Source organism: Rattus norvegicus, chromosome 1 (assembly GCF_036323735.1).
Source record: "Rattus norvegicus strain BN/NHsdMcwi chromosome 1, GRCr8, whole genome shotgun sequence".
In the NCBI taxonomy this organism is placed as follows: Eukaryota; Metazoa; Chordata; class Mammalia; order Rodentia; family Muridae; genus Rattus; species Rattus norvegicus.
Window position 1 is genome coordinate 208,099,520 of NC_086019.1, and position 24,863 is coordinate 208,124,382.

Here is a 24,863-nt window from a genome sequence, read left to right on the forward strand (position 1 = left end):
CAAATGATACTCTCTTCCTTTAAATAGATCGCAGCCTGCACACGGTAAATCCTCAACGGTTATGAGATAAAGGAGGTTCCTACTTCACAGGCACATCATTAGGCCGAGGCAATCACATAGGCAGTATCTCTCTTCTCAGGGAAGCTGTGGGGTGTCCTGAACCCCAGTACACAGTGGTCACTTTCTCAGCACATGTAGCCACATTCACACCCCTCTATTTTTGCCCCTAGCCCCACGGGACCTTTTAAGTCTAAGCCCCATCAGGTGTTCTCAGGTGCCTGAGCCCGGCCACACTGCTCCTACTGCCTGTCAAACCCTGTCTACACCTGATACACTGGGCTCCTCCTTAGAGCCCTGCTAAGAAGCTGCCTCCCAGCCAGGACCCAGATAAGAATCAACCCTTCCTACAGCTGTCCGGATTAGTCTCCTTGGCAGAACGGTGGCCCCATGTGAGTGATATTGGTCCTCAGAGAAGGCTACTTCCTCTTCAGGAGGCGATCCCAGGTTCTAGTGTTCCCTGTTCCCTTCCTAGCCAGAAGGGCAATTTTCCCACACTCCCTCACAACCAGGAAGTGCCCCACCCCTCCAGAGTTTGTTTCCGAACAAGAACAACAAGAACGAAAGCTGCCTGTTCCCCCACAACTGCAAGCTCTGTTTGTGGGTAAGTAGCCTGCCTCTTGTTGTTTAGCATGAACACTGGAGGACCTTTGACCTTTCCTGACTGTCCTGAGGCAGTCTTACTCATCCAAGCTCTGCCCCCAAAACCCTGGCATCAGTAAAGATGTCACAATAGGTAACAATTAACCCAATCAGGGAGCTGACCTGACAGGAACTATTCCGCATCTCTACCCCCATGGAATTCAGAAGGACCTGGACTCTGATCTTTCCCCAGGAGTCCTGAGATTCCATATCCCCTGAGTCCTCTCCTTCCCATAATCAGCCTTCCTCTCATCCTTCCTGGAAGCCCTGGCTAACTGGGTGTCCTCCAACCCTCAGAGAGCTGTGATGTGTTCCTATACCCTCCTGGCAGAGGACCTGGGAATACTTGCAATATATCTACACTTGCAACACGTCTCCCATCCCAATTTTCCCGTTGGAATCTACTGCACAGAAATGTTAGAACAGGGCAGACAGGATGATGTGGAGAGGTTAGGGGAGGCATTTCTGTAGCTCCAGAAGCCTCTTGGTCAGTGGAGAGAGATTCGGTGCCCAAGAACTACCCAGATAAATGTATCACTGTGCCTCCCCTGGCTTCTGCTTTCCCTTTGACTGGATCCCAGAGCCATCTCCCCTCCTCTTCCTCCTTCTTCTCCTCGTCTTCCCTCCCCAACCCTAAATGGACACCCTGTGTTGCTTAAGCGGTCAGAATTCCAACTTCCTCGGGATCAGGGTCCAGGGCCCGGCCAAAGCCTGACACTTAGAACTTCGCAATCCCCACTGGGGAGCGCGGGGGGAGGGACCTCGGGAGGCATGTCTTGATTGGCCAATGAATGCTCAGAGACTGTGTGGCGGGCTAGCCCAGATCCCAGGGTGGGTGGAGCGAGCTCCCAGGCCGGAGGGCCAGCCCTGGTGAAGTGGGAGGACCCAAGCTATTGTGGGGTGGGGCTTTTCCGGGTGACTGCGGAAGGGCCTGTGTCAGGAAACAGGAGGGCTCACCCACCCGGAACACAGGCCCACTTTCTCCCGTCAAAAGCAGGTACCCGAGCTCACCTGTTGAGCTTCCAGAGCCCAAGATGCCCACCTGGGTGCAGCTCGGGGCCCTTGATGAGATGTTGGGCAAAGGCAGTAGGGCCCTAAATGAAACCAGGCAAAATTTTGAAAGGGGCTCAGACTGGCCGCAAAATCCTGTTCCCACCCGTGGAGGAAGTTAGGAGGGAGGAAAGTACCCTACTGTGAGGCTGAGCTGCTCTGTAAGGACGAGGTCTGAAACGCTGAGCTGTTCCCCAGTCCCTACTGCACTGCAATTCCAGACAACTCTGGAACTGGAGGCAGGTCCCTGAAGAAGGAAGGTGGGGCCGAGAGGATCCCTGCAAAATGACTTTAAACCATCCCCGTACCCACCAAAAGCAATAGCCAGAAACCACACCCGCCTGCATTTCTCCTAGAAATAAGGCGTGGGGTCTCCCTGAGGAGGACACCTGTGGCTTTGCCGGATGCCCCTTTCAGGTGGAGGAGGTGCCCCACACACATACAAGGGTCGGGTGCCCTGTCTCCTCTTCTATGGAGACTAGGACTTAAACCAGGAGCTGGCAGGTGGGGAGGGTAGCTGACCCATTCTTGAAGGTCGAGGTAGCTGGAGAAGCTGGTGAGTTCTGCAGTCGGCCACTGTCTTCTCCCTCTCCTACAGGCACAGGCCACTCCTTCCAACCTGGTGAGTCAGCATCCAGCCAGAATCAACAGGACTTTTGCCCCTTGCCTACTGCAAGGCTTGCTCTCCTCTAGTTCCGGTCCCTCCGGGACTCTGGATACCTCCTGCCCAGGATGTCTGGCCAGCTCCCCAGCAGCATGGTTGCTCTGCCCCGGCAGGGGATCATCATACTCACCTATGTGCTGGCGGCCCTGGAGCTAACATGTCTCTTCATGCAGTTCTCCATCATACCAGTGAGTAGCACCCACAGCCCTCACCAGAAGCCCCACACTGCCTTCCTGATGGGCAACGGCAGGGAGCAAGGTGGGGTTTGATACTGGATAAGTTAAGGATCCTAGGAACTGGGCCCATTGATCCCATCACCACCACTTCTGCCCTTGAGAGAGTACCCTCCTCCTCCTGTAACCACACTGCTCCTGCCCCCGTTCTTTCAGAGCACCTCTGCTCAGCACCTGCTCAGCTCCTGTCCCAAAGGGCTGAATGCAGTCCCAGTTCTTTCTGACATCATGTCTGTCCATCCCTTTGCCCTGCTGGGCATCCCCTATGTTTTCTTATGTCCACACTAGATACCTTATTCCATATTACCCATTCCACTGGTTTTTCTCCCACCCACCAAAATATGAGGACAGGGACTTGATCCCACAAGAGCCTTGCTGAGCTCTACCTGGATCAAGGAAAGGTGGGGCAGAATAGTCACTATTGCCCATCCACACCCTTTGGTTCATTCCTACTTTTCACTATCATTTAGTCACTCAACAAACCTTTATGGAGTTGGCCCACAAGGTGGCAGCATCTAAAAGAGCTTAGAACTCAGAGGTTGACTCTCCATCTCCTATTTCCGTCTAACCTGGGTCCACAGACAACCTTTAAATGACCCCTCAGAGATTCTCAAAGCCCAAGCTGGCTGGAGTATTGAGTTGAGGTTGGTTCTGTGCTGGGCTTGGGCCCCACTCAGCATATGGACCTGGCCCTCAGTAGGCTGGTCAGTAGGCCATGCTAGGCAGAAATGAGATGCCCAGCCACACGAGAATTTAGATTGAAACCAAACTTTGTTCACATTATACTCCAAAGTCCAAGGTTCAGGGAAACAGAAAAAAAGTCAGATAAGACCGGAAAGGATAATCTAAACCCTGGCTCTCTGGTCCTCCACTCCTCTGTTCCCTGGAGCCCAGAGGAGCAGAGATGGCCTTTTTGGGCAGCTGGGGAAATGGGTTAGAGGTAGCCCTGACCTTTGTCACCATTCTGGGAGTGGCAGACATTCCCAGCTCAGAACTCCACCCTTCATCTTACCTCCTAAGTAGAGTTCTGCTCAGTCACATATGGTAAGGTTCCCCATCGCAAGCCTCCTTCCTGAAATGTGGGAGCCTGGGCAGGAGCCTTCTTTTGCTTCTCATTAAAGGAGAGTTGGTACTAGGACCTGCAGTGGCTCCCAGAGAGAGGCCCCCGTTGGCCAGTCTATCCTCATTAAGTCCTGTGAGCAGAGACACTGGACTGGGAAGCAGCGGGGGGCACATAGGACCAGGCAGCTGCCCTCAGAGCTGGCAGGGTTTGAGCAGTGGTGGCTGATGAGTTACGCTGTACAGTGCAAGAAGAAACGGCTGGGAGTGAGAAAGGGTGAGGGTACTGAGGTCTGAGGGTAGATGGCAGATGTGGGGTCAGGAAATTTTGGCTGAGAAGACCAAGGTGGAGGACTGAAGGTGAAAAGCGTTGCTGGTGCAGAGGCCCTGGGGTAGTGCTGAGCCTGCAGCTACAGAGGGATGAGGTCCCAGGACCACACCCGTCAGATGCTGAAGAGATTCCAGGATGAGAGATTCCAGGATGGTTAGGGAGAGCTGAGGAGAGGTGAGAAAGGGGCAGGTCTACGGCATGTGAGGGTGAGAGAAAGGAATTCAGAGAAGACACTGGCACTTTGGACCCAATTCCAGGAGGATGGAGATGCTACCAGTGGTGGAAAAAACAGTAGGGACCTAACTGGCTAAGAGCACTGGCTGCTTTTCCAAAGGACAAGGGTTTGATTCCCAGCACCCACATGGTGGCTCACAATCACTTGTAACTGTAGTCCCAGGGGACAGGATGCCCTCTGTGGCACTACACATATATGGTGCACAGACTCTATGCCAGGAAAACAGCCCTACACATAAAATAAAATGAAAGAGAAAAAAATTGTTTTCCTTTTCTTTTTTTCGGAGCTGGGGACCGAACCCAGGGCCTTGTGCTTGCTAGGCAAGCGCTCTACCACTGAGCTAAATCCCCAACCCCAAAAGAAAAATTTTAAAAAAATGTTCAAGGAGCCAATCAGGATTGAGGAGGGCAGGTGCTCAGCGGTTGCTACACTATGCTGAAGATGATTTCGGGCATGGTACAAAGTAGAGGAGGGTATGCTGGTAGTGGGAAGAGGCCTGGGCTCTGCGGGGAGGAGGTGGTGACAACAAACACTCCAAACTTGAGGGGAGGCCAGCCGAGACCAGTGACAGTCGAGGTAGGAGACCCAGGACAGTCTAAGCACAGGGTCACAGAGAAAGAAGCAATCCACCTGAGTCAGTGCCAATCAGAGAGGCCTGCTGGAGCTGCCCTGAGCTGACCTCGTGAGGAGAGAGGAATGAGGAAAGTAACTGCTTCAGGCAAGGCGGGAGAGATAGCAACTGAAACAGGCTCGAGGAGCGCTGACAAGAAGGCACTAGGAAAAGTCCTTGTTGGGTGACCTTGTTGGAATGGAGGCCCACCAGGAAGGCCTCAAGAGAAGAGAGGGGAACTGAAGGAATGTTATCCTTAGCATAGGGCTAAAGACTCAGGTAAAGGACGATGGGAGGAGGAAGGGAGGAGGCACAGGTTTGGAGGGAGACAGTGCCTCAGACCTCCGAAATGCAGCTAAGGTGGGGATAAGATCCTGGGGTCTCAGGATTGCTTGGGTTCTCTATAGAGACTCTGCCACTTCCCTTCTCCTATCAGATAGTCACACACACACACACACACACACACACACACACACACACACACACACACACACACGAAGGGCTGAATTCTAAGGAATTCACAGAGCAGACTGTCTTGCTGAGCAAGGGGCCACATCTCAGAAATAATTAAGGAGTTTGGCCAGTTGCTTGCTGGCCAGGGGGTAATGCTGCAAAGCTTTGAAGATACAATATTGAGGACAGACGTTGCTCTGTGGCCCACTTGAGGTATGTCCTGCAGAGGGGTAGGCCAGAAGTCTTTGGCTAGGGAGGAGGAGCTGAGTCCCTATAGAAGGCCTCCTCTCCCAGGACACTGCCCTCTGCTCCCTCCCACCCCTACCTGTCTCAGGAGTCCTAACTCCAGACCCTCCTTGTCTTTCAGTATCTGTCTCGGACACTGGGCCTGGATTCTGTCTCCTTTGGTTACCTACAGACGACCTTCGGGGTGCTTCAGCTGCTGGGTGGGCCTGTGTTTGGCAGGTATAGTATGTGAGGGATGCAGGTCCCTCAACCCACATGACCCATTGACATCCCTCAGGGGCTGGGTCCTAACAGGTCCTCGGCATCCCTGTCCAATGGAAGGACCGATGTAGGAGAGGTCCAGACCCTGGTCGACACCCCGAACTCCAACTGGTGGGCCTACAGCCTTGGTAGAAGCCCAAGTGCCTACATACTCCCTGGGTGGTCCTTCCCCAGCGTCCCAGCCTAGCAGCAGGTCTGAGTGGGGAGTGAGGAAAGGGCCCCCTCCCTGCTGGGGACTCTGACCTGCCCTGTGACCCCAGGTTCGCAGACCAGCGGGGAGCCAGAGCAGCACTCACACTCTCCTTCCTGGCGGCCTCTGCTCTGTACCTGCTCCTGGTGGCCTCCTGTAGCCCAGCCCTGCCTGGTGTCTTCCTGCTCTTCGCCTCGCGTCTACCTGCCGCACTCATGCACACACTTCCAGGTAAGGTCTGGTGGGTAGGCTTGGCTCCAAGCGAGTAAAGGGGAGAGGTTTGGACATGGCTTCAGGTAGGGGGATGCAGGTAGCCAGTGAATAGGGTAAGAGTGTTAGTCTCCGCATGGAAAGATGGTGTATGGTCTGGGGCAGGCCAGATTAAGAGTGGAAAGGTTTGTAGAAGCGTGGCTTGGATGGGGCTTTGGGGTGTGGGTCTGGGTGAGGGGCTGTGGGGCTGTGGGGCATGGCCAAGTTGAACGAGCTTGGGGGCATGGCCTAGACCCCTGGGTGGGCTCTCCACAGTGAGGGGCTGTGTGCAGCTCAGTGTCCTCCCACCCGCAGCTGCCCAGATGGTCATCACTGATCTGACGGCGCCCACAAAGCGGCCCACAGCACTGAGCCGGCTGGGCCTCTGCTTTGGCATTGGAGTTATCTTCGGCTCCCTGCTTGGTGGGACCCTTAGCACCGCATACGGGTAAGTGACATAGAGAGATAGGGAACTGGGAAGTCATCTGGTAGGTTGCCCGAGATCGGACAATCGGCCCAGCAGCACCACCTCTCTTGAGACTTGGTTTTTCCACCTAAATTACAAGCGTTTGGGGACTAGCCAACCTGCGGAGTGGATGGGGACTTGGGGTGGCGCCGCCACCAGGGGTGCCACCAGAGGGCGCTACTGTGACGGCCATGAGCGCAAAAGTGCCGCGACCAGAAAGGCTCACTATGTAGAGCCCTCCCTGGTTTTGTCCGAGCTCTTCACCTGGCCCTGTCCTGGGAACTCAGCTCTTTTTCCCCCTGGGAAGATACCCCAATACGTGATAGTGTGTTGAGTTCTCTCGTCTGTCCCCTGCAGTGAGGAGAGGCCCGGATATCTTTAAGTAGCCGAGAGCCTCTTGAGCGAAAAGCCTCACTGAAGTTGCATGTTCCCTCGATCTGCCCCAAACCTCTGGCACCAGAGTCAGAGCTTTTAAGAGTCAGCCTGCGGGTTGGGGATTTAGCTCAGTGGTAGAGTGCTTGCCTAGGAAGCGCAAGGCCCTGGGTTCGGTCCCAGCTCCGGAAAAAAAGAACCAAAAAAAAAAAAAAAAGAGTCAGCCTGCACCTGCCTGTCATTCACTCCAAAATCTCATGAAGTCAGCTGTGGTGCTGGGACAGGTGCCTCATCTGGCAGGGGTGTGTGCTCCTGGATAGAGCTTTCCTCGAGCCTAAATGTTTGTGCTTTAGAGGGACAGTTCTGTCATTACTAGGCATTCTTACCTCCTTGGATAAACAATACCAGTCGTAGGTTCCCAGAGTTTCGACTTACTCCTCAAGCCAGGGCCACCTGGGGGCCTGTAACCTAGGCTCCCCAAATTTCCTCAGACCAACCCCAATGACAGTAGAGGTATCTGGGTAGTGGCTGAGCTTAGAGATCCAGGCATGGGCTGACACCATGAACCCATTACATCCTGGTTCCAGGATGGTCTGTGGTGGGCTTGCCTGTCTGTCTGTCCCTGCAGTGGGGACAGATACAGCTTGGCAAGAAGGTGTCCAGGGACTCGCTGCAGGACTCACTGACAGGGCTCTGAATGTCCCATTAGCATGTGAATGGGAGCTGAGCTTGTCTGCTCAGCAGTGTCAATTGAGCATCTAATAAGTGCCCCCGGGGTTTTAGATTCTGGGGCACACTAGGAAATAAGACAGTCCAAGTCTCTAGAACGTCTTAGAAGTGGGTCTAGGGCCCTAAGAAAGTGACCAGCATGGCAAAGGTTTCACTTGTACAGCAGGGGTCATAGTCGCGCCTAGTCAAGCTGGCAAGCCCGAGGGTCTTCCTTGGCTTTTACTCCTTATGCAGAGGAGCCCGAGCCTCACTCCGAGTGGTCAGAGCTCCTGGTCTGGTGTTTTTACGTCGACCTCAGTGTTCACACGTGATTGGCTGGTTTAAAGCAGCAAAACTGATAAGCACAATGCGATTTTGATTTCAAGACCTGATGGCCCTGGGGGATCTCAGTTTGGGCCAAGTGGCTTCTTTTTTCTTTATCTTTTCTATCAAAAAAAAAAAAAAAAAAAAAAAGGCCAGGGCCTCTGGAGCTTGCTGTGTAGACTGGGCTGACTTCTGTCTCCCAAGTGCTGGGATTAAAGGCGTGTACCGCCACATCCAGCTCTTTTACAGTTTTGTTTTTTTTTTTAAGTTTTGTCTTATTTAATGGGTTGACAGAGAAGACAGTATATTTCCCATGGTTGTTATAAAGTTGGATTGAACTATGTGAGATACGGAAAGAAAGAAATCAGGTCTGGGGTGGGGTTGGGGGATAGTGATTATCAGGATTTCTAAGCAGGTGAATTTTGAGTGGAGACCCAATTCAAGGAAGGAGCGTGGCAAGTCAGCAAGGATGCACAGACCCCAGGGTGCAGGAAAACAAAGCAGGGAAGAGAGAGCGCGCGCGCACGCACACACACACACACACACACACACACACACACACACACACACACACACACACACACGGGGAGGTGGGGGTGGGGTGGGAATGGGGAATCAGCTCCACCCAAGTAAGAACAGTGACTGGACTAGAGGTGGACCAAGAACAGATTCTTGCCTGTTTCTGCCCATGGGTGGGAGGGAAAGGCAAACTCAAGCCTCAAACTCTAATTATGCAGTCCAAATTGGGCTCACCCTGTGGGGTCTGGGCAGCCGGAGGTCCCATGGGGACTGTTGAGCCAAAGGGACTACAGAGGAAATGTATAGCTGAGCCACCTTTTCCAGTGGCGGACAGTGGTGGCCCTGTCCTCCAGGGTGCCCTGATGCTCCTGGCCTTTCAAGTTTAAGAAGCAGAGAAGCTAAGGGCTGTGTGCCTTGCAGAGAACAGGGACCTGAGCTGCAATAGCAAGTCAGCTCAGACCCAGAAAGGGACAAGGACTTGTCCCCGTGGCCTCTGAGTTGGGGTTCGTGGATGGGCTACAGGAAAGTAGGAGAGAAGAGAGGAGTCAGAAAAGGCAGACTGTGGTTGTGCAGGGGAGGAGACAATGTGGGCACCCAGGGGTAGGCAACATTCATGGGGCCACCCTCCTGCTGCCAGAGGCAGGGTACATTCCCTTACCTCCACGTGTTTTCTCACCAGTGATGTGGGCGCTGCAGGGGTGACCTCACCCTCAGGTTCTGAGCAGCCCTGATGGGGTACAATCACTACCAGCCACATGCTTTCCACAAGCAGTCTGCCTATCCAGCCCCGTACACACACCCTTTGTCTTCACATGCATTTTCGACATCCCAGCCACTGACTCAAAGGACACCACTGGCTTTCTTTCCCTTCCAGCGGCTCCCGAGATGCTCTTCTCCTCGGCCCAGGATAGTCTGTCAGCTCCTTTTATCCCACGACCCAATTCATAACCAAGACATTTATATAGAAAGCAATCGATCGACCTTAGCATCTAATTTAATGAGTCGGGAAACTGAGATCTAAGAAAGAAGGCAGTCCAGTGCACAGACCTGGGGGCAGTGCACACTGAGAGTGGGGAACTTCAAGTTGTCACATGTAAGACAGAACCCTCATAATCAGACTTCAAGCTGTCCAAACTCGTGGGAGGTCCGTGGAACATTCTCTCTTGATGGTTTATGGCTAAGGGGTCTGTCTTTGTCCCATTCAGATGTGACCAGCCACACTCATAGCCAAGCAGCCCTCCAGGACTCACATAGCTGTGCGATTGTCCCTCATACCACGTTTGCAAGGGCATGGAAGCCTAGATAGATAGTTAACCGGTTTGCAGTCACTTCTCATTCCAGTAGAGGCCACAGAAGCAGCCCTAAGACACAGACTTCCTTACCCTACCCTTCTACCTCCCACCACACCCCACACCCCACTCCCTAAGTCTACTCTGCACCTGACACCTCTGGGGAAGAGACACCTACACCTTACCCTCCCGCTCCTTGATTGTAATCAAGCCCACACAGGGGTCTCCCTGTCCCCTGTCTCTCAGCCCACCTCTGGGAGCCTGTCCCCTTGGAAGGTCCCAACTGTGCCCATCTTTGATGCCCGGGGCAGCAGGTGGGAGGAGGAAGTAGACTTGGCACTGGAGCCTGCAGGGGCGGGCACTGGTGTAACTGGTTTGGGCCAGCCTACCACTCAGGACCAGGAGGCTGAGCTGCCCAAGGAGGGCCCTGAGCCCTGAGCCACTACCCACACATCAGCATATGCTGGTGGTCCTGTGATTTATCACCCTGAACCCCAACATCTCACAGCCTGTGGTTGGACTTGGGGAGGGTCCTGAGCCATAGGCCCTTAGGGCCCAGGTCGGGTATTAAGAACATGCTCTAACTTAAGCACATTCAGGGACAGGGCATGGGCCCAGAGAGGAGTGGGGGTGCCTGTTAGTGAAGGCATAGTCCTGTAAACAAAATATCCTGGTTATTTGAAAAGATCCAAGGGTTGAGAGTGGCCGGAGCCAGGAAGATGGGAACAAGGTCCGAAGGGGCATTTGGGGGATGGTGAGGATACCCTTCTCATTGTCTCACGGGCCACCATCAGTATGGAGCTCCAGACCTACATAGTCTCCAGTGGCCATATAGTAAAGGCCTTGCTATTGGGGTACTGGCCATTTGGTACTGGCCATACAGTGAGTACCTTAGATGGTTCAGAGAGACCAGGCCTGGGAGCTGGAGGTGAGAGTCAGATTTCACTCTTTTGAAGGTTAGAGTCATCAGGTTTACTGATGGGTATCAGAAGAAGACCCTAGGAGACAATCCGGAGGACTGTGGAGGTGAAGTCAGTGACCGAGATCTGGAGCAAGAAACAATGGCTGGCAAACGGGGCAGCCTGTGGCCAGACCCTGTAAGCCTGTGGTAACCTGACTTTCCTAGTGCTGTTACCCTTTAATACAGTTCCTTACATTGTGGGGACTCCAACCATAACGCAATTTTGTTGCTCCTTTAGAACGGTAATTTTTGAAGCTTTTGAAACTGCCACTGTTATGGTTCATATCTGAAAAGGTTGTTTGACCCCCAAAGGGGTCGCAGTCCACAGGCTGAGAATCACTGCTGTAAGCAGAGCTGGGGGGGGGGGGTAACGAGCCTCAAATGGACTACCTCTCCAGACCCAAGCTTGAAGGCCCCACGGGGTTCAGGCAAGGAGGCCTGGGGAAGACAGTGGCTGAAGAATCATGCAAAGCCAAAGGGAGGTGACTCAGGGCCACAGCAAAAGGAGACCTCCTTCACCTGTCCCAGTAGGGCCATCTAGCCTATCATTGGCCCAACTGAGTCTGTAGCCTAGGAGTATGGGCCCTAAGTCACCCTCAAAGAGCAGGAATTTGAGCAGACGCCACTAGGTCTGTTAGGACTGCAAGGTATTTAGCCACAGACCCTGAGGATCAGGTTGCCCAAGATAACAGTGGCCACCTGCAAACCCTCCTGGATACCAAATGGCGTCATGACCCCTACTCATACCAAGGGCATATCACGTGTTGGTTGCAAAACCTTATCTGGTCTCTGAGGCCTTAGAGCATAGGCCTTTCAAAACCAGGGAGGAGGGGAGTTACTCCTTACCCGTCAAGTCTTCAAAGGCCCCTCACTCCTCAAGTCTTCAAAGGCTCCAGGCAAGAAGAAACCAGTCATTTGGTTGGAGTCCTATGTCACAATGAAGAGGTGGGAAGAGGAGCTGGGAGGGAGCTCTAGGCTAGAAAACACTGAGTTAAGATGATTGGAAATTTGTCTGGGGGTTAGAGAAGCAGTCCACCTGTAGGACTTCTGTTTTCAGATACGTCTTAGCCACAGGCTTGAGTGATTGGCACATGCAGGGCAGGTGATGCAGGTGACTATCACGGAGCCCCGGGCTGGGTGTTTAATGGTGCTCTGGAGTCAGTCCCCTGACCCACTTCTTATTAAAGGTCCCATGTGCACATTGTCCTCCTAGTTTCAAGAGAGAGAGAATGTGTAGCTGAAAGCCTTAAGCCACACCTGTATGTTAGCTCCTGGTACCGAGGACCTTGGCTCTGCAGTCCCCTCTCAGAGCCTCAGAGACATTGGGCAGGGGTCCAGAGTAGTAAGGAAGGAATTACCATCCTAGAACACAGCAGGAGCCCCGGATAAGGTTGGGCACCCTCAGTGTCACAGACAAGCCCTGGAAAAAAGAGCAGTGGCTGTTGTTTGCTGAGCTATGACTGCAGCACCAGAAGCCTCCTAACAGCTGGCAGATCAGTGTGGGTAGCTAGGCTCCAGGACAGCCAGGAGTACTGCAGGAAGAAGACAGACAGGGATGTGGTCCAGCCTTCATTTGCAGCTGAGGAAATGCAGTCGGGTAGCCAGGGCAGAGAAGAACAGTGTCCGTGGAGGAATCCAGTTCTTTGACAGAGGTATCCATGTGCCCCCGCATCCAGTTCCCACTTGTCCAGTGGATGGTAGGAAGGAGGTGAGGGGCAATGAGAGGCTGAGCTGGTGTCCTTGAAGTCTTGACTCAACTTAGAAGAATAAATAAAATGTACCAAGTATGGCGGCAAATGCTTTTATATTTTTATTTTTTATTTTTGGATTTTGTTTGTTTGTTTTTGAAGCAGGGTCTCACTGTGTAGCCTTGGGTGGCCTCAAACTCACAGAGATCTATCTGTCTCTGACTCTTCACCACTATGCCCGGCTAGTACACTCCTTTAATCCCAGCACTTGGGAGGCAGAAGCAGGCAGATCTCTGTGAGTTCTAGACCAGCCAGAGCTACATAGCAGAACCATGCCTCACCTCAAAAGAAAAAAGAAAGAAACAAACAAATAAACAGAGGACCTGGGTTAAATTCCCAACTACCACATGGCAGCTCACAAGTTCCAGGGGATCCAACACCCTCACACAGACATGCATACGAGCAAAACAGCAATGCACATGAAGCAAAAAGAAATTGATCATTAAAAATAAAGAGAGCTGGGTGGTGTCCCATGCCTTTAATCCCAGTAGTCTAGAGGCATAGGCCCACAGAACTCTGCATTTGAGGTCAGCCTGGTCTACAGAGTGAGTTCCAGGACAGCCAGGGCTACACAGAGAAACCCTGTCTTAAAAAAGAGAAAAGAAAAGAGAGTAGAAGAGAGGGAAGGGAAAGGGAGAGGAGGGAAGGGGAGAGAAAAGAAAAGGAAAGAGAAGAGAGGAAGAAAGGAAGGAAGGAAGGAAGGAAAGAAAGGAAGAAAGAAAGAAAGAAAGAAAGAAAGAAAGAAAGAAAGAAAGAAAGAGAAAGAAAAGAAAAAGAAAAAGAAAAAGAAAGAAAGGAGGAAGAGAAAAGGTAGAAAATGAGGTACAAAGTGCATTCAGGAACCTGTGCAGTGCGGCCTTGCACCTGTGTGAGTCAAAAGTAGGGACCCTGAGGGGAGGCTTGAATTGCATTCTGGGCAACCTGAAGGCCCTGGAGAGATGTCACAATATCCCGTCATCTCGAAAGCCCTAAGGTTTAGCTGCCCTATGATTTTAACTTTTTTTTTTTTTTTTTTTTTTTTTGGAAAAAAAGTAAGGTGTAATTTTAGCCAGGCAAGGCCGTGGTCAGGTGAGAGTCAGAAGCAGGTGGCCCTCTGCAAGTCAGAAGCCTGCTGGGTATATGCAGCAAGTTATTACACCAGCCAGGGCTCTATAGTCATCCATTACTAAAATGTGCGTGTGTGTGTGTGTGTGTGTGTGTGTGTGTGTGTGTGTGTGTGGTGTGTGCACGTGTACATATATACATATTTTTTTACTTATTTATTTTTAATGTTTTTTTGGTTTTTGTTTTGTTTGTTTTTTTTGAGACAAGATTTCTCCATGTCTCCCTGGAACCCAGAAATCTGTCTGCCTCTACCTCCTGAGTACAAGTATTTATTTTTATTTGTGTATTGATGTCACATGTGAGTGTGAGGCCAGAGAAATCAGAGAAAGGTGTCATGGCCCCCCCGGAGCTGGAGTTTTAGGCAATTGTGAGCTGCCTGATTTGGGTGCTCAGAATTATACTTGGGTCCTCTAAAGGAGCAGTAAGGACTCTTTTTTTTTTTAAAAGATTTATTCATTTATTATATATAAGTACACTGTAGCTGTCTTCAGACACACCAGAAGAGGGCATCGGATCTCTTTTACAGATGGTTGTGAGCCACCATGTGGTTGCTGGGAATTGAACTCAGGACCTTGCTGGGAATTGAACTCAGGACCTCTGGAAGAGCAGTCGGGTGCTCTTAACCACTGAGCCATCTCTCCAGCCCTTTTTTTTTTTTTTAAATCTTTTTTTTTTTTTTTTTTTTTTTTTTGGAGCTGGGGACCAAACCCAGGGCCTTGCGCTTGCTAGGCAAGCGCTCTACCACTGAGCTAAATCCCCAGTAAGGACTCTTAACTGCTGAGCCGTCTCTCTCCAGCCCCTCAATTTTTTATTTTATTACATCGTGTGTGTGCGTGCGAGAGAGAGAGAGAGAGAGAGAGAGAGAGAGAGAGAGAGAGAGAGAGAGAGAGAGCGCATGTGGTACAGTGTGCTCAGAGTCATTTCTCTCATGTGAGATCTGGAGCTTAGCCTCCAGGTGCCTTTACTCTCAGAGTTTCAGTCCCCTGGGGGTTGAACTCCGGGCCTTGCATACAGTAGGCAAGAGCATCAGCACTAAAGCCACACAACCCCACCTCCAGTGCTGGCTTTCCTTCTTTGCAATGTTTTGTGTTTGTGGAGCCCTAAGAGAGTGGGGACCCAGCTTTTGCAGGCAGCAGTCTTTTCAAACTCTGAGAGACTTGTGGGCTTAGGTCCTTAGTTTCCTTGTGGGATACTCTGCAGAGTATCCCAGACCCAAGACCTGCAGGAAAGTACTGGCCTTTTGGTTTGCTGGTCACCACTCCGAAGACAGGATCCAAGAAGGGACATAGCACCCTATTACAGACCCTCACTTGTCATGTTTCCTAAAATAGCATCGTGGGTGGTCATCGCCACCTGCTCCTGAGTGCCTCAGGAGCAGAGCATCTAATGAAAAAAAGCAGATTTTTATTCCCACCTGGCCGGGCCCCATGGGGCTTCAGAGACCAGCAGCCAAAAGAAAGTCCTCTGAGGCAAGTGAGTGAGCCGTGAGGGAGGGTGTTCCTCCAAATATCAGCCATCACTTCCTGCCAGTCCTTTCTGGCCTAAAGAGGTATCACTCTGGGGTCCAGGAAGGGGTTCATTGCCGAATCCCAGCAACCAGCACGAGATGCCCAGTTGCTCTGGGTGGATAGGGAAACACCAAAGGAGCCATGCCAGCCTCACACTGAGCAGAGCTGTCGGAAATCTGGTCTCTGTAAATGGCCCTGTTACCTCCTGCCTGCGGGTGTGCATCAGAATCATCGCAAAGCTACCTGTGTGTGCCTCTGTGTGAGAGAGACATGCCCTGTGTTGGTAAGCACATGCCTGTGTATGCATGTGCCCATGTACACACACCTGTGGCCGTGATGGGGAAGAGAGCAGGTAGCTTCTAAGTCCCTGACTTGCACTCACATCTGTCCTGAAGCCTGACCAGAGCAGGTGTGGGATGCTGCTAAGGTCTGGGGCAGTACTTTTGGCAGTCCTCGAGACAGCCACTCACATTTTACCTGCTGGACCTTCAATGTAAGTTCCAGCCTACGTCTATCTGCTCCTGAGGTCCAGACTCTAAACCTATGGTAAAGAGTGCCGTGCTGAAACCGGGGGCTGGCTGGGGGAAAGGGTCCATGTAGAATGTTTAGGGGCTCATGCATCTGAGAAGGAAAGAGCATTACAGACTAGCGTCCTTGGCCAGCTTAGAGAAATTCCCCACTCAGAGGAAAGGTTGGACTGAATGCTAGAGGAGACTGAGGTCTGAAGGACCAGTCCCCAGATACCTGTGTTTCCCAGAGGGACAGGTTCTATTGGGTATGTTGGGTTGTTCCACGGCTCATAGCAAGGCACCAAGGGGCCAGTGAGTCTCTGGCTGGCAGGAGGGTTTCCTACAAAATCATTCATTAGGAGCCTGAGACACAGAACCCAAACTCTGGCATGCCCAGCCCGTACCCACCAGGAGCAAGCATTGCACCTGGTCTCAGGATGCTAAAGGGGACACCCACAAGCTTATCAAACCCTGGGGAACCTGGGAACAACTGAGCAAGGTCACTTTACCTCCCGATTCACATACTGCTCTGCTCCACTCCCCACCCCACCCCCACCTCCCAGAGCCTGCAGGGCTTGCATGCTGAGGCAACTGTTACTTGCTAAATGTGCTTTAAGGGATCAAGTAGCTGGGACTGAGCACCCTTAGTAGGTGAGGACTTAATAAGGTCAAAGGAGCAAGGTGGGGTTGGGGGGTGTTGGGGGGGGGCGTTCAGAGTATATAAAACAGCATACCATATGACCCAGGCTGTATCCTTAGGATCCAGTGTCCTGCCTTCCTGGCTTTTGTGGTCACCCTCTTAGGAGCTGTCCTCAGCTTTACCTGTATCCCTGTTACCACCAAGGAGGCCAGTGTCCAGTCAGCCCATCAGGGTAAGCCCCACCGGCCCACAACTGGGCCATTGGGCACCACCTTGCCCAAGAAGTCAACATCCTGGTATGTCTACTGGGGATGGAAGGAAGACCTTTAGATAAAGGGTTTGAGGGGCTCAAAGAGGGGGTGGGAGCTCCTCTGTACTTCTTGCTGCCAATTCCTGGTAGGGCAAGCTGGGCACAGTTATGGGAGTCAGGCCAGTCAAAACCCTGAGCAGGGTTTAGCTGAGTCTAGAAAAGTCAGGGAATACACGGGGGACACACAGGTGGCTGCTAGTCTCTGGGGTGCTGAGTGTCCAGAACCATGTGAGGTTACTGGTTCAGTGGGTGAGAAGGAAGTGAGGCACGGAGAAGGAGGCGAATATAGGCCAGGCTAGCTCTTCAGAAAAATTAGTCACCTCTGTGCCTCTGCCCAGTGACTAACATGGAGACTAACCTGGGAGGCTCTTGGTTATAATCCATGAAGAAAGAGTAGGACCTCAGAGGACACCTAGGCATAGCTGGGAGCCGGTGACTGAGGCGTCCTGGGAAGGAAGGCCTGCCTCTCTGGCTACTACAGCCTTCCAGCCGAGCTGGGAGCCACTGCCCTTGTCAAGACCTAGGAATGTTCTGGCACAGCTGCCTGATGGTAGAGGCATCTTCTCCTGGTTGGCCAATATGTGGCCCCTTCTCCCCGCCTCCCCCCCCCCAGAGGCTGTGGGAGAAGGCTGCCAAGAGAGTAGTCAGCTCTAAGCATGGGGGACAGGGGCTGGAAGCCAGAGCCCCACAACCAGTGTTCTGACTGATATCTCCTGGTGGCCAGGTGGAACCAGTGTATTTGACCTGAAGGCCATCTCCCGCCTGCTGCTGCTGCCCAGAGTGCTGCCCGTATTCCTGGTCAAGGTAATCTCTGGCTTCCCTTCAGGTGAGTCACACTCCCCCACCCCCACTCACGTCTACGGTTTGAGGTGACCAAGGCTGGGGACCCAGGTCTAGATGATGCTTTATTCTGCCTATGGGGGCTTCCAGCACACCCTGTGGGTGCAGAGTTTAGTTGTGTGCTAGCACAAAGGGAGGAGAAGGGAGTCTAGGTCCTCCCTGCTGTGCTCTGGGAATCCTTCTGAACTGCCACCATAGGGCCTCACACACAGCCCACAGACTCCTGTTCATCCTTAAGCCTCGCCTGGCCTGGCTGCCAGAGGTCTGAGAGGCACCCAGAGTCTAGAGACTCTTGCTCTAGCCATCTGATGAAGGAACACAGGACCCCATATACAGTCTGCTCAGCTTTGACTGTGCCATAATGACGCCACTGTTCAGAGACCACCACAGCCTGAAGGGTTTGTTTGTGGTACCACTGATCTGTTCCCCTTATGGGCTCAGAGGTACTAAAATCCCAAAGGTTCAGCTCCTTCCGGACCCAGAGGCTGCATGGCTGTGAAACCACTGGCAGGGCTGTAAGGGGCCACAAAGAAGCTGCTCCCCGTGCCAGCTGGGATAGGGCCCGCCCATCCAGGCTGTGTTTCAGCTACAGTGACTGGAACCTGAGAAACAACCCCCTACACACACACACACACACACACACACACACACACACACACACATGCACACACACACACATGCACACACGCACGCACGCACATACACACACTCTCACACACACACCTACGTATCAAGGGCCTCTGAGGGCTTCCATGACTCCCTCGGTCCCCATCCTGGCACCTTGTTGCTCACATGGACTACTTCCCAGCAGCCCCCAGGGAGCCACGTTCTATAGACTCCAGATGTCCTCCCTAGTCAGGAAGGTCCCCTGGCCAGGACACTGAGGGAGCTGTGTGCTGTACTGGGGTCTGGTACCACAGCTGATCCACTCCTCCCCCAGGACTCTTCATGGTGATGTTCTCCATCATCTCCATGGACTTCTTCCAGCTGGAGGCTGCACAGGCTGGCTACCTCATGTCCTTCTTTGGGATCCTCCAGATGGTAAGTGGGCATGAGCAGAGAGTGCTGCCAGCCAGAGAGGTCTCGGTTTCCCAGCGTCAGTCTTTGGGCTAACCGAGTAGCCTTTCTGGCTTCCTCCTTACCCACCCGGGGAGAGGGTTCTGTCTTGAGTGACGGAGTAGCCATGGAGAAACACACACACACACACATACACACACACACACAGAGAGAGAGAGAGAGAGAGAGAGAGAGAGAGAGAGAGAGAGAGAGAGAGAGAACACTCACCTTCTGGTTTTCCATCCTACAATGTGGCAGAGACCAGGGTCAATCCAGGACATGCCTCAGTGCTAGGCAGTAGACAGGACTTGGAGGGACTGAAGACACACAGAAATGGGCATGTGCTGATGGGGTTCTGTCTGGAGTCAGCATCTGTCTTCCCTAGCTGGGTCACAGAGCAAGTTTCCAGGCTCCGTTTCCTTTCTTAGTCAACTGATACTAACTACAGTGCACGTGCCATGAGGTGGCTGGGTTGTCATGGGAAGATTCTGGGCACTCAAGGATCTCCTGAAGAGCAAGGCATAGTCATCTAACATGCTATCCTTTTAGGAGCTAGGAGCTTCTGGTTGCTGGAGGGCGAGGTACTCTTAGGCCAGTTTGAGGTCAGGGGTTGAGTATCCTCTTAGCAAGCCCCTCAGGGCCCCCTAGCTCCAAACCCAAGGCCAACATAGTCAAAGCCAGCTACCCGCTCCCTGGTCCCTATTGGCATTTGACCAGAGCCTGGGTGGCAGAGACAGGTGGTGATATGCAGCCATGGCTACCCCTGGTGCACAGGAGTAGCTATTCTGAGACTAGCAGAGAAGTCTGGAAACTTGGTGGGATTCCTGGCACCTCTGGGACATCTGTTCCCTGAGCATCCATGTCCAGGGCTGGCCTACACCTTAGCCAACTCCCCTACTAAGGACCAGGAAAGTCTCTAATCTGCACCAGCAAGAAATGGCACACTGTTGGGGATAAAAGAAATAAAACCCAGTCAATGACCCATGGCTAAGCAGACCTTCCTTCAAGGTGGATTGCTTGCTGGGAATACATCTCAATTAGTAGAATGCCTATCATGTGCAAAACCTGGGTTCCATCCTCAGCACTTCATAAACCAGGCATGATGGTACAAGCCTGTAATCCCAGCACTCAGGAGGCAGAGGCAAGAGGATCAGAAGTTCAAAGTCATCTTCTACTACATAGCAATTTTTAGTCTAGACTGAGCTACAAAAATACCCTTCCTCAAAAACGAACGAATGAATGAATGAATGAATGAATGAATGAATGAATGAATGAATGAATGTGTTGCTTGCCACTTGCTTGCAGCCAGGCCACACAAGCCTGCACTCATTTTGAAATCCAAGCTGGAGACCCTTGGAGACAGATTCTTCTAGGATCTATGAGGCTGCGGCACACTAGTGTGGTAACCTGGGATTGTTGCAGAGGCTTAGAAAGAAGAGCATGGTATAGGAACTTGGCCCAAGACAGGGGAGGGGAAGCAGAAGAGCAAGTGTTTCAGAGCTCTGTGCTCCAAGACCAGCAAGGAATGGGTAGACTTGTACCCTTGGAGAGAGGGTAAGACTGAGGGCCAGGCATGTCCCAAACTACATCAGGATGTCCCAACGATTTCACCAAATTCCCCGAGAAGAAGAAAGATTCTATCCTGCCTACTCCATATGCTCCTATGGGTTCTCAGGGGCTGGGGGACTCTGGAGAGTCCTGAGGTATGGGATCAGGATCATGACTCTAACAGGTTTGCAGACACTCCTCAACTTTGCCTTGTTTTTTTTTTAAGTCTGGGTTTCTCTGTGTAGCCCTTGCTGTCCTGGAACTCACTCTGTAGACCAGGCTCAAATTCAGAGATCCAAGGCCTGCATCTCCACCCAGCTAGCAAACCATGTCTCTTAAAGGCCCCTCAAGAGAGACTCCTATGGTAGCCCTGATACCTGATTGTCACCCAGAGCTGGCACTGGGGTGGAGACAGCACAGAGCTACTAGGATAGTAAGTAAGAAAAGAGAGTAAGAAAGAGAGACGCTGTACAGGGAGGGATGGAGGAATGGATGATGAGTTAGGATCAGGGATGTGAGCTCCATGGGGACAAAGACCCTGGTAGGACCACACAAGGTTTTGGTGACATTTACAGGGAAGGTTGGCCTGCTTGTCTACTGGGAGACTGAGTAAAGGAAGGGAGGCCATAGGCTTTAGCTGCTAGGTAGAGGGCTGGCAGCAGCAACTACTTGGTTAGGTGACCGGCTGTGCAGGAAGCCAGAGGGTACAGTTGGGAGGACTGAGGGAAAGTGGCCCTCTTGGCTGGCTGTCTAACTCGCTGTTTTGTCAGATAACGGTGAGGTCCACATGGCGTCCAGAAGCTTATTTTCAGCTTCGTGGGGGAAGTCGAGACTGGGGTGGTGAGTCAGGATGTAGGTCCAAGTGGTTGAGGCCAGTATTAAATGCTTCCATAAAACCAGTCTAGAGAGGATTTGTTTTTCTAAGACATTGATGGTTCTGTGAGAAGCAACCAGGTTCTGCCCAGTGTAAGTAGGGGTTGTGGCTATCCCAGTTTGGACTCTAGAAACCTGGGTCCAACCCCCATGAACCTTGACAACCACTGGCCCCAGCAGCCCGCAAGCTCCTTGCTCTGACTCTACTCAGTCCTGGCCTTTGGTCCCACACACTTCCTTCTCCAGTAAAGACAGGCACTTCCTATCTGTGAATGAGATTGGGAGCCTCACCCTAGCTACCTGGCCTGCTGAGTCATGTCTCTGGTGTCCCTGAGTCTCCCTGGTGTGGATTCTCTTTCCTTTTTAGTTGAGAGGAACCTTTGCTCTGTGACCTTGTGGCTTTCTAGGAAGCTTGTGGCTCAGTATTGCAGTGTCTGCTTGGGGTGGAGGGACTCTCAAGGGGTGCAGATGGTGAGGGTCACCCAATCACCAGTCCAGAAGTCTTCTTCCTTTGAAGGTATTGTCAGAATTGTCAGGGTCAAAACTAAAGTCCTGGAGCCCTAACTTTGGCTCAGCTTAAAAGCAGAGAGAAAAGATTCATTCACTGCGACTATAATGGGAAGAGGAACAGAGGTTCAGTGACCCTGGGGTTTATCTTTGAGTCCAGAGATGAGACTCAGGCTTAAACAGAGGTCAGGAGGAGTACAGAGCTAAGAGTCCTGGTCAGGGTGTGGTCCAGGTGAGATTGTCACTGTCTCAGCTCCAGTCTCTCCTGCAAGGTGGTCTGACAAGTTCTCAGACCTGTGTGAGGTCTCTGGGAGACAAGTTGCCCCTTTCTGTCTGGCCCCAGACTCCAGCCTTTCCCTCCCCAGTGTGAGACTCCTGGGGCAATTCCAATGTCTTGGAGTCTGTTGTTTCAATGTCTGATGGCCACAGAGAGGCTCACAAGTATCTCTTTTGGATATCTTCTCTCTTGACAGAACTCTTTCAGAAGACCAGGTCAAGGTCTCTCTATAACAGTGGTTCTCACCCTTCCTAATGCTGTGACCCTAAATTTAATTCAGTTCCTTATGTTGTAGTGATCCCCAACCATAAAACTACTTTCATTGTTAGCCGGGCAGTGGTGCCACATGCCTTCAATCATGGCACTCAGGAAGCAGAGGCAGGCTGATTGCTGAGTTCAAGGTTAACCTGGTCTACAGAGTGTGTCCCAGGATAGTCAGGGCTTCACCAAGAAACACTGTCTCAAACAAAAATTAATAATTTTTCTTGCTACTTCATAGCTGTAATTTTGCTACCATGAATTATAATGTAAATATCTGTGTTTTCCAATGATCTTAGGTGACCCTTGTAAAAGGGTCATTTGACCCCCAAAAGGGGTTGAAGCACACAGGTTGTGAACTGCTGGTTTAGACTGTCTTCCTCTCTCCATACCACCCTTCCTAGATGATCCAAGGCCTGGTTATTGGGAGACTAAGCACCCGTTTTCCAGAGGAAGCCCTGCTGAGATCCAGTGTACTAGTCTTTGCTGTTGTGGGCCTGGGCATGGTGAGAACACCTACACACACACACACACACACACACACACACACACACACACACACACACACACACACATACATACACAGCTGCCCTGTGAATCAGGTCTCAAGCCATCCTCCACCAATGTCTTGTGTCTTGTGTGTACCCAAGTCCCTGGTCTGCCTCAGGCCACCCAGCACTGTCCCCCCTCCCCAGGCAGAGCATTGTGGGTGGGACCCCAGGGTGGGTTGCCACCCAGCTTTGAAACATCCCCACTCAGCATGGTCCTGCCCATTGCCCTGCCAGGCACTGATGTCCAATGTGTTCCACTTCTGCCTTTTGTTGCCTGGACTCGTATTCAGTCTCTGTGCTCTCAACATAGTCACAGACAGCATGCTGACCAAGGCTGTATCTGCTTCAGACACAGGTAAGCTGTACATAGGGGGCCCCGACTTCCAGGATTCCTCCCAATAGGCTGGATCAGATGAGATGGGGGTGACAAGAAAAAAAAAAGAGTCCTGGTAAAGATCCTGCCCGTTCTCAGCACTGCTGACAAGTCCAGAGTCAGGCAGGGGCACAGGTGGAGGGCTTCCTAGAGGAGACATTTGGCTTGGCTCTGATCCATTCCAGAATTTCACTAAAAAGAAGAGAATCTACAAGCTTTGTCCAGGCGGGGGTCAGATGATCAAAATGGACCTCCAGGGCCTACAGGGGCCACTTAGGAAGACAGCTGGTGCTGGAATGGTAAAGAGGCCAGACAGGGAGAACAGCAGAGGACACTTCCCAGTCCTTAACAACACAGTGCTCAGAGCTTCCTGAATAGAGGATTCAAATCCCCACAGCTAGGGATATCTTCTAGGGCTGGGAGGGAAGTCTTTCTGGAAGGAAGAAGGGGGTGTTAAGGCCAGGTGAGTGGAGGGTGGGGCTGCCCAGGAGGAGCAGGCCAAGCCACCAAGGCCACAGCATGCCTGTGGCACCACCCCTTAGCTTGGGAAGAGCCCAGCCTGGTTTACCTGGGAACAGGAGGTACAGAGGAGGCAGTAATTGCCCTGTGTCTACAGGCGTGTGGGCAGTAAGAGAGGCTGCCCCTGAGTTTCCCCACAGCAGGCCCTCAGTGTGGGTGGAGCCTTAAGGCTGTGTTTAAAAGCCTGGTCTCAGAAGTCCCTGGTCAGTGAGCAGCAAAGCTCTGGTCACCTTCTGGAGCAGTCTGAGGCAGAACTGTGAGTCCCATCTGAGGATGCAAGGCGAGATGGGTGCTCCGTGTTAGGCAGTGCTCTCCTCCGCTCACAGTCGCTTCAGCAAGATCCTGTGCAGGCATGTCCACCTAAGAAGCTGACCAGAGGCATGGAGATGTGGGCTCACATGTTCAGGCGAGGACACTGGTGCTCTGAGCCTGGGACCTGTACATATCTCTTTAGCCTGCCCACAACCCTGGCCCTGCCCTCTGATCCCATTGAATCCATGAGAGGATGGTGGAGGGCCAAGAAGAAGAGGGGCCATGTGAGAGGCAACAAGGACACCACATAGAACCCCAGCCCTAGAACCCCAGGCCTAGAACCCTGCAGTGGCTTGGGGGGGAACCCTCCCTAGCCTAATTTAGACTGGCCGTCTCAGTCACCCTTTGGAGAAAGTATGAGAGCCAGCGCCGTGGATATCCTGGGTGGAGCCCAGATATACAGATCAGGTCTACTCTAACAGGTCTGGGAGGGTGTGGCCTATCCCTGACCTTTGACCCCTTTCCCAGACTCCTCCCTTACCTGGGAAATAGCTAAAGCAGGAAAGAGGCTCGGCACCATCCACACAAAGAAACTGACTGACCCTGGGGTGGAGGATGATCTGCTTAATTGGGGTGGGAGGGTGCTGCAGTCAAGGGGTAGCTGTGAGGAGGATGGGCAGGTCCTCTGGAGAGTGTCTCAAGCCATCTGTGAACAGTGTACAGGGCAGGTTGGGATGGGCAGAAGGCTGGGCTATAGCCAAAAGGTAGGCAGCCCAGCCAGAGACCTGCCCAGGGTGTGACTGCTATTCCCCCTTTCTCCCAGGGACCATGTTGGGCCTCTGTGCATCTGTGCATCCATTGACCCGTACTGTAGGACCCACCCTGGGTGGCCTGCTGTACCGGAGCTATGGTGTCTCCATCTTGGGCCATGTGCAACTCATGGTGAACTTGCTTGTCCTATTGGTCCTCTGGAAGAAACCATTGTCCCAGAAGGGAGACAAAGCCCGGTGACCACAAAACCCAACGACCTGGCCCAGTCAAGCAATAAACTTAAGAACCTCTTCTTCTTAA

At 52.3% G+C, this 24,863-nt stretch overlaps 1 protein-coding gene across 2 annotated transcripts; it reads left to right on the forward strand.

Moving 5' to 3' along the window:
* Positions 1-512: 512 nt before the first annotated feature.
* On the forward strand, positions 513-24,863 carry Slc22a18 (solute carrier family 22, member 18). 2 transcript variants are annotated; one of them, XM_006230775.5, is made up of 11 exons: positions 513-661; positions 2,348-2,601; positions 5,702-5,799; positions 6,102-6,262; positions 6,596-6,728; positions 16,548-16,660; positions 17,463-17,564; positions 18,519-18,619; positions 22,502-22,603; positions 22,883-23,003; positions 24,616-24,863. In XM_006230775.5, exons 2-11 carry the CDS (start codon positions 2,482-2,484, stop codon positions 24,801-24,803), a joined length of 1,239 nt encoding a protein of 412 aa, XP_006230837.1. In that variant the 5' UTR covers positions 513-661; positions 2,348-2,481; the 3' UTR covers positions 24,804-24,863. The 2 variants fall into 2 exon arrangements, with proteins under 2 accessions (XP_006230837.1, NP_001004260.1); NM_001004260.1 differs by lacking the exon at positions 513-661 and adding an exon at positions 1,654-1,696 and having other exon boundaries at positions 24,616-24,855.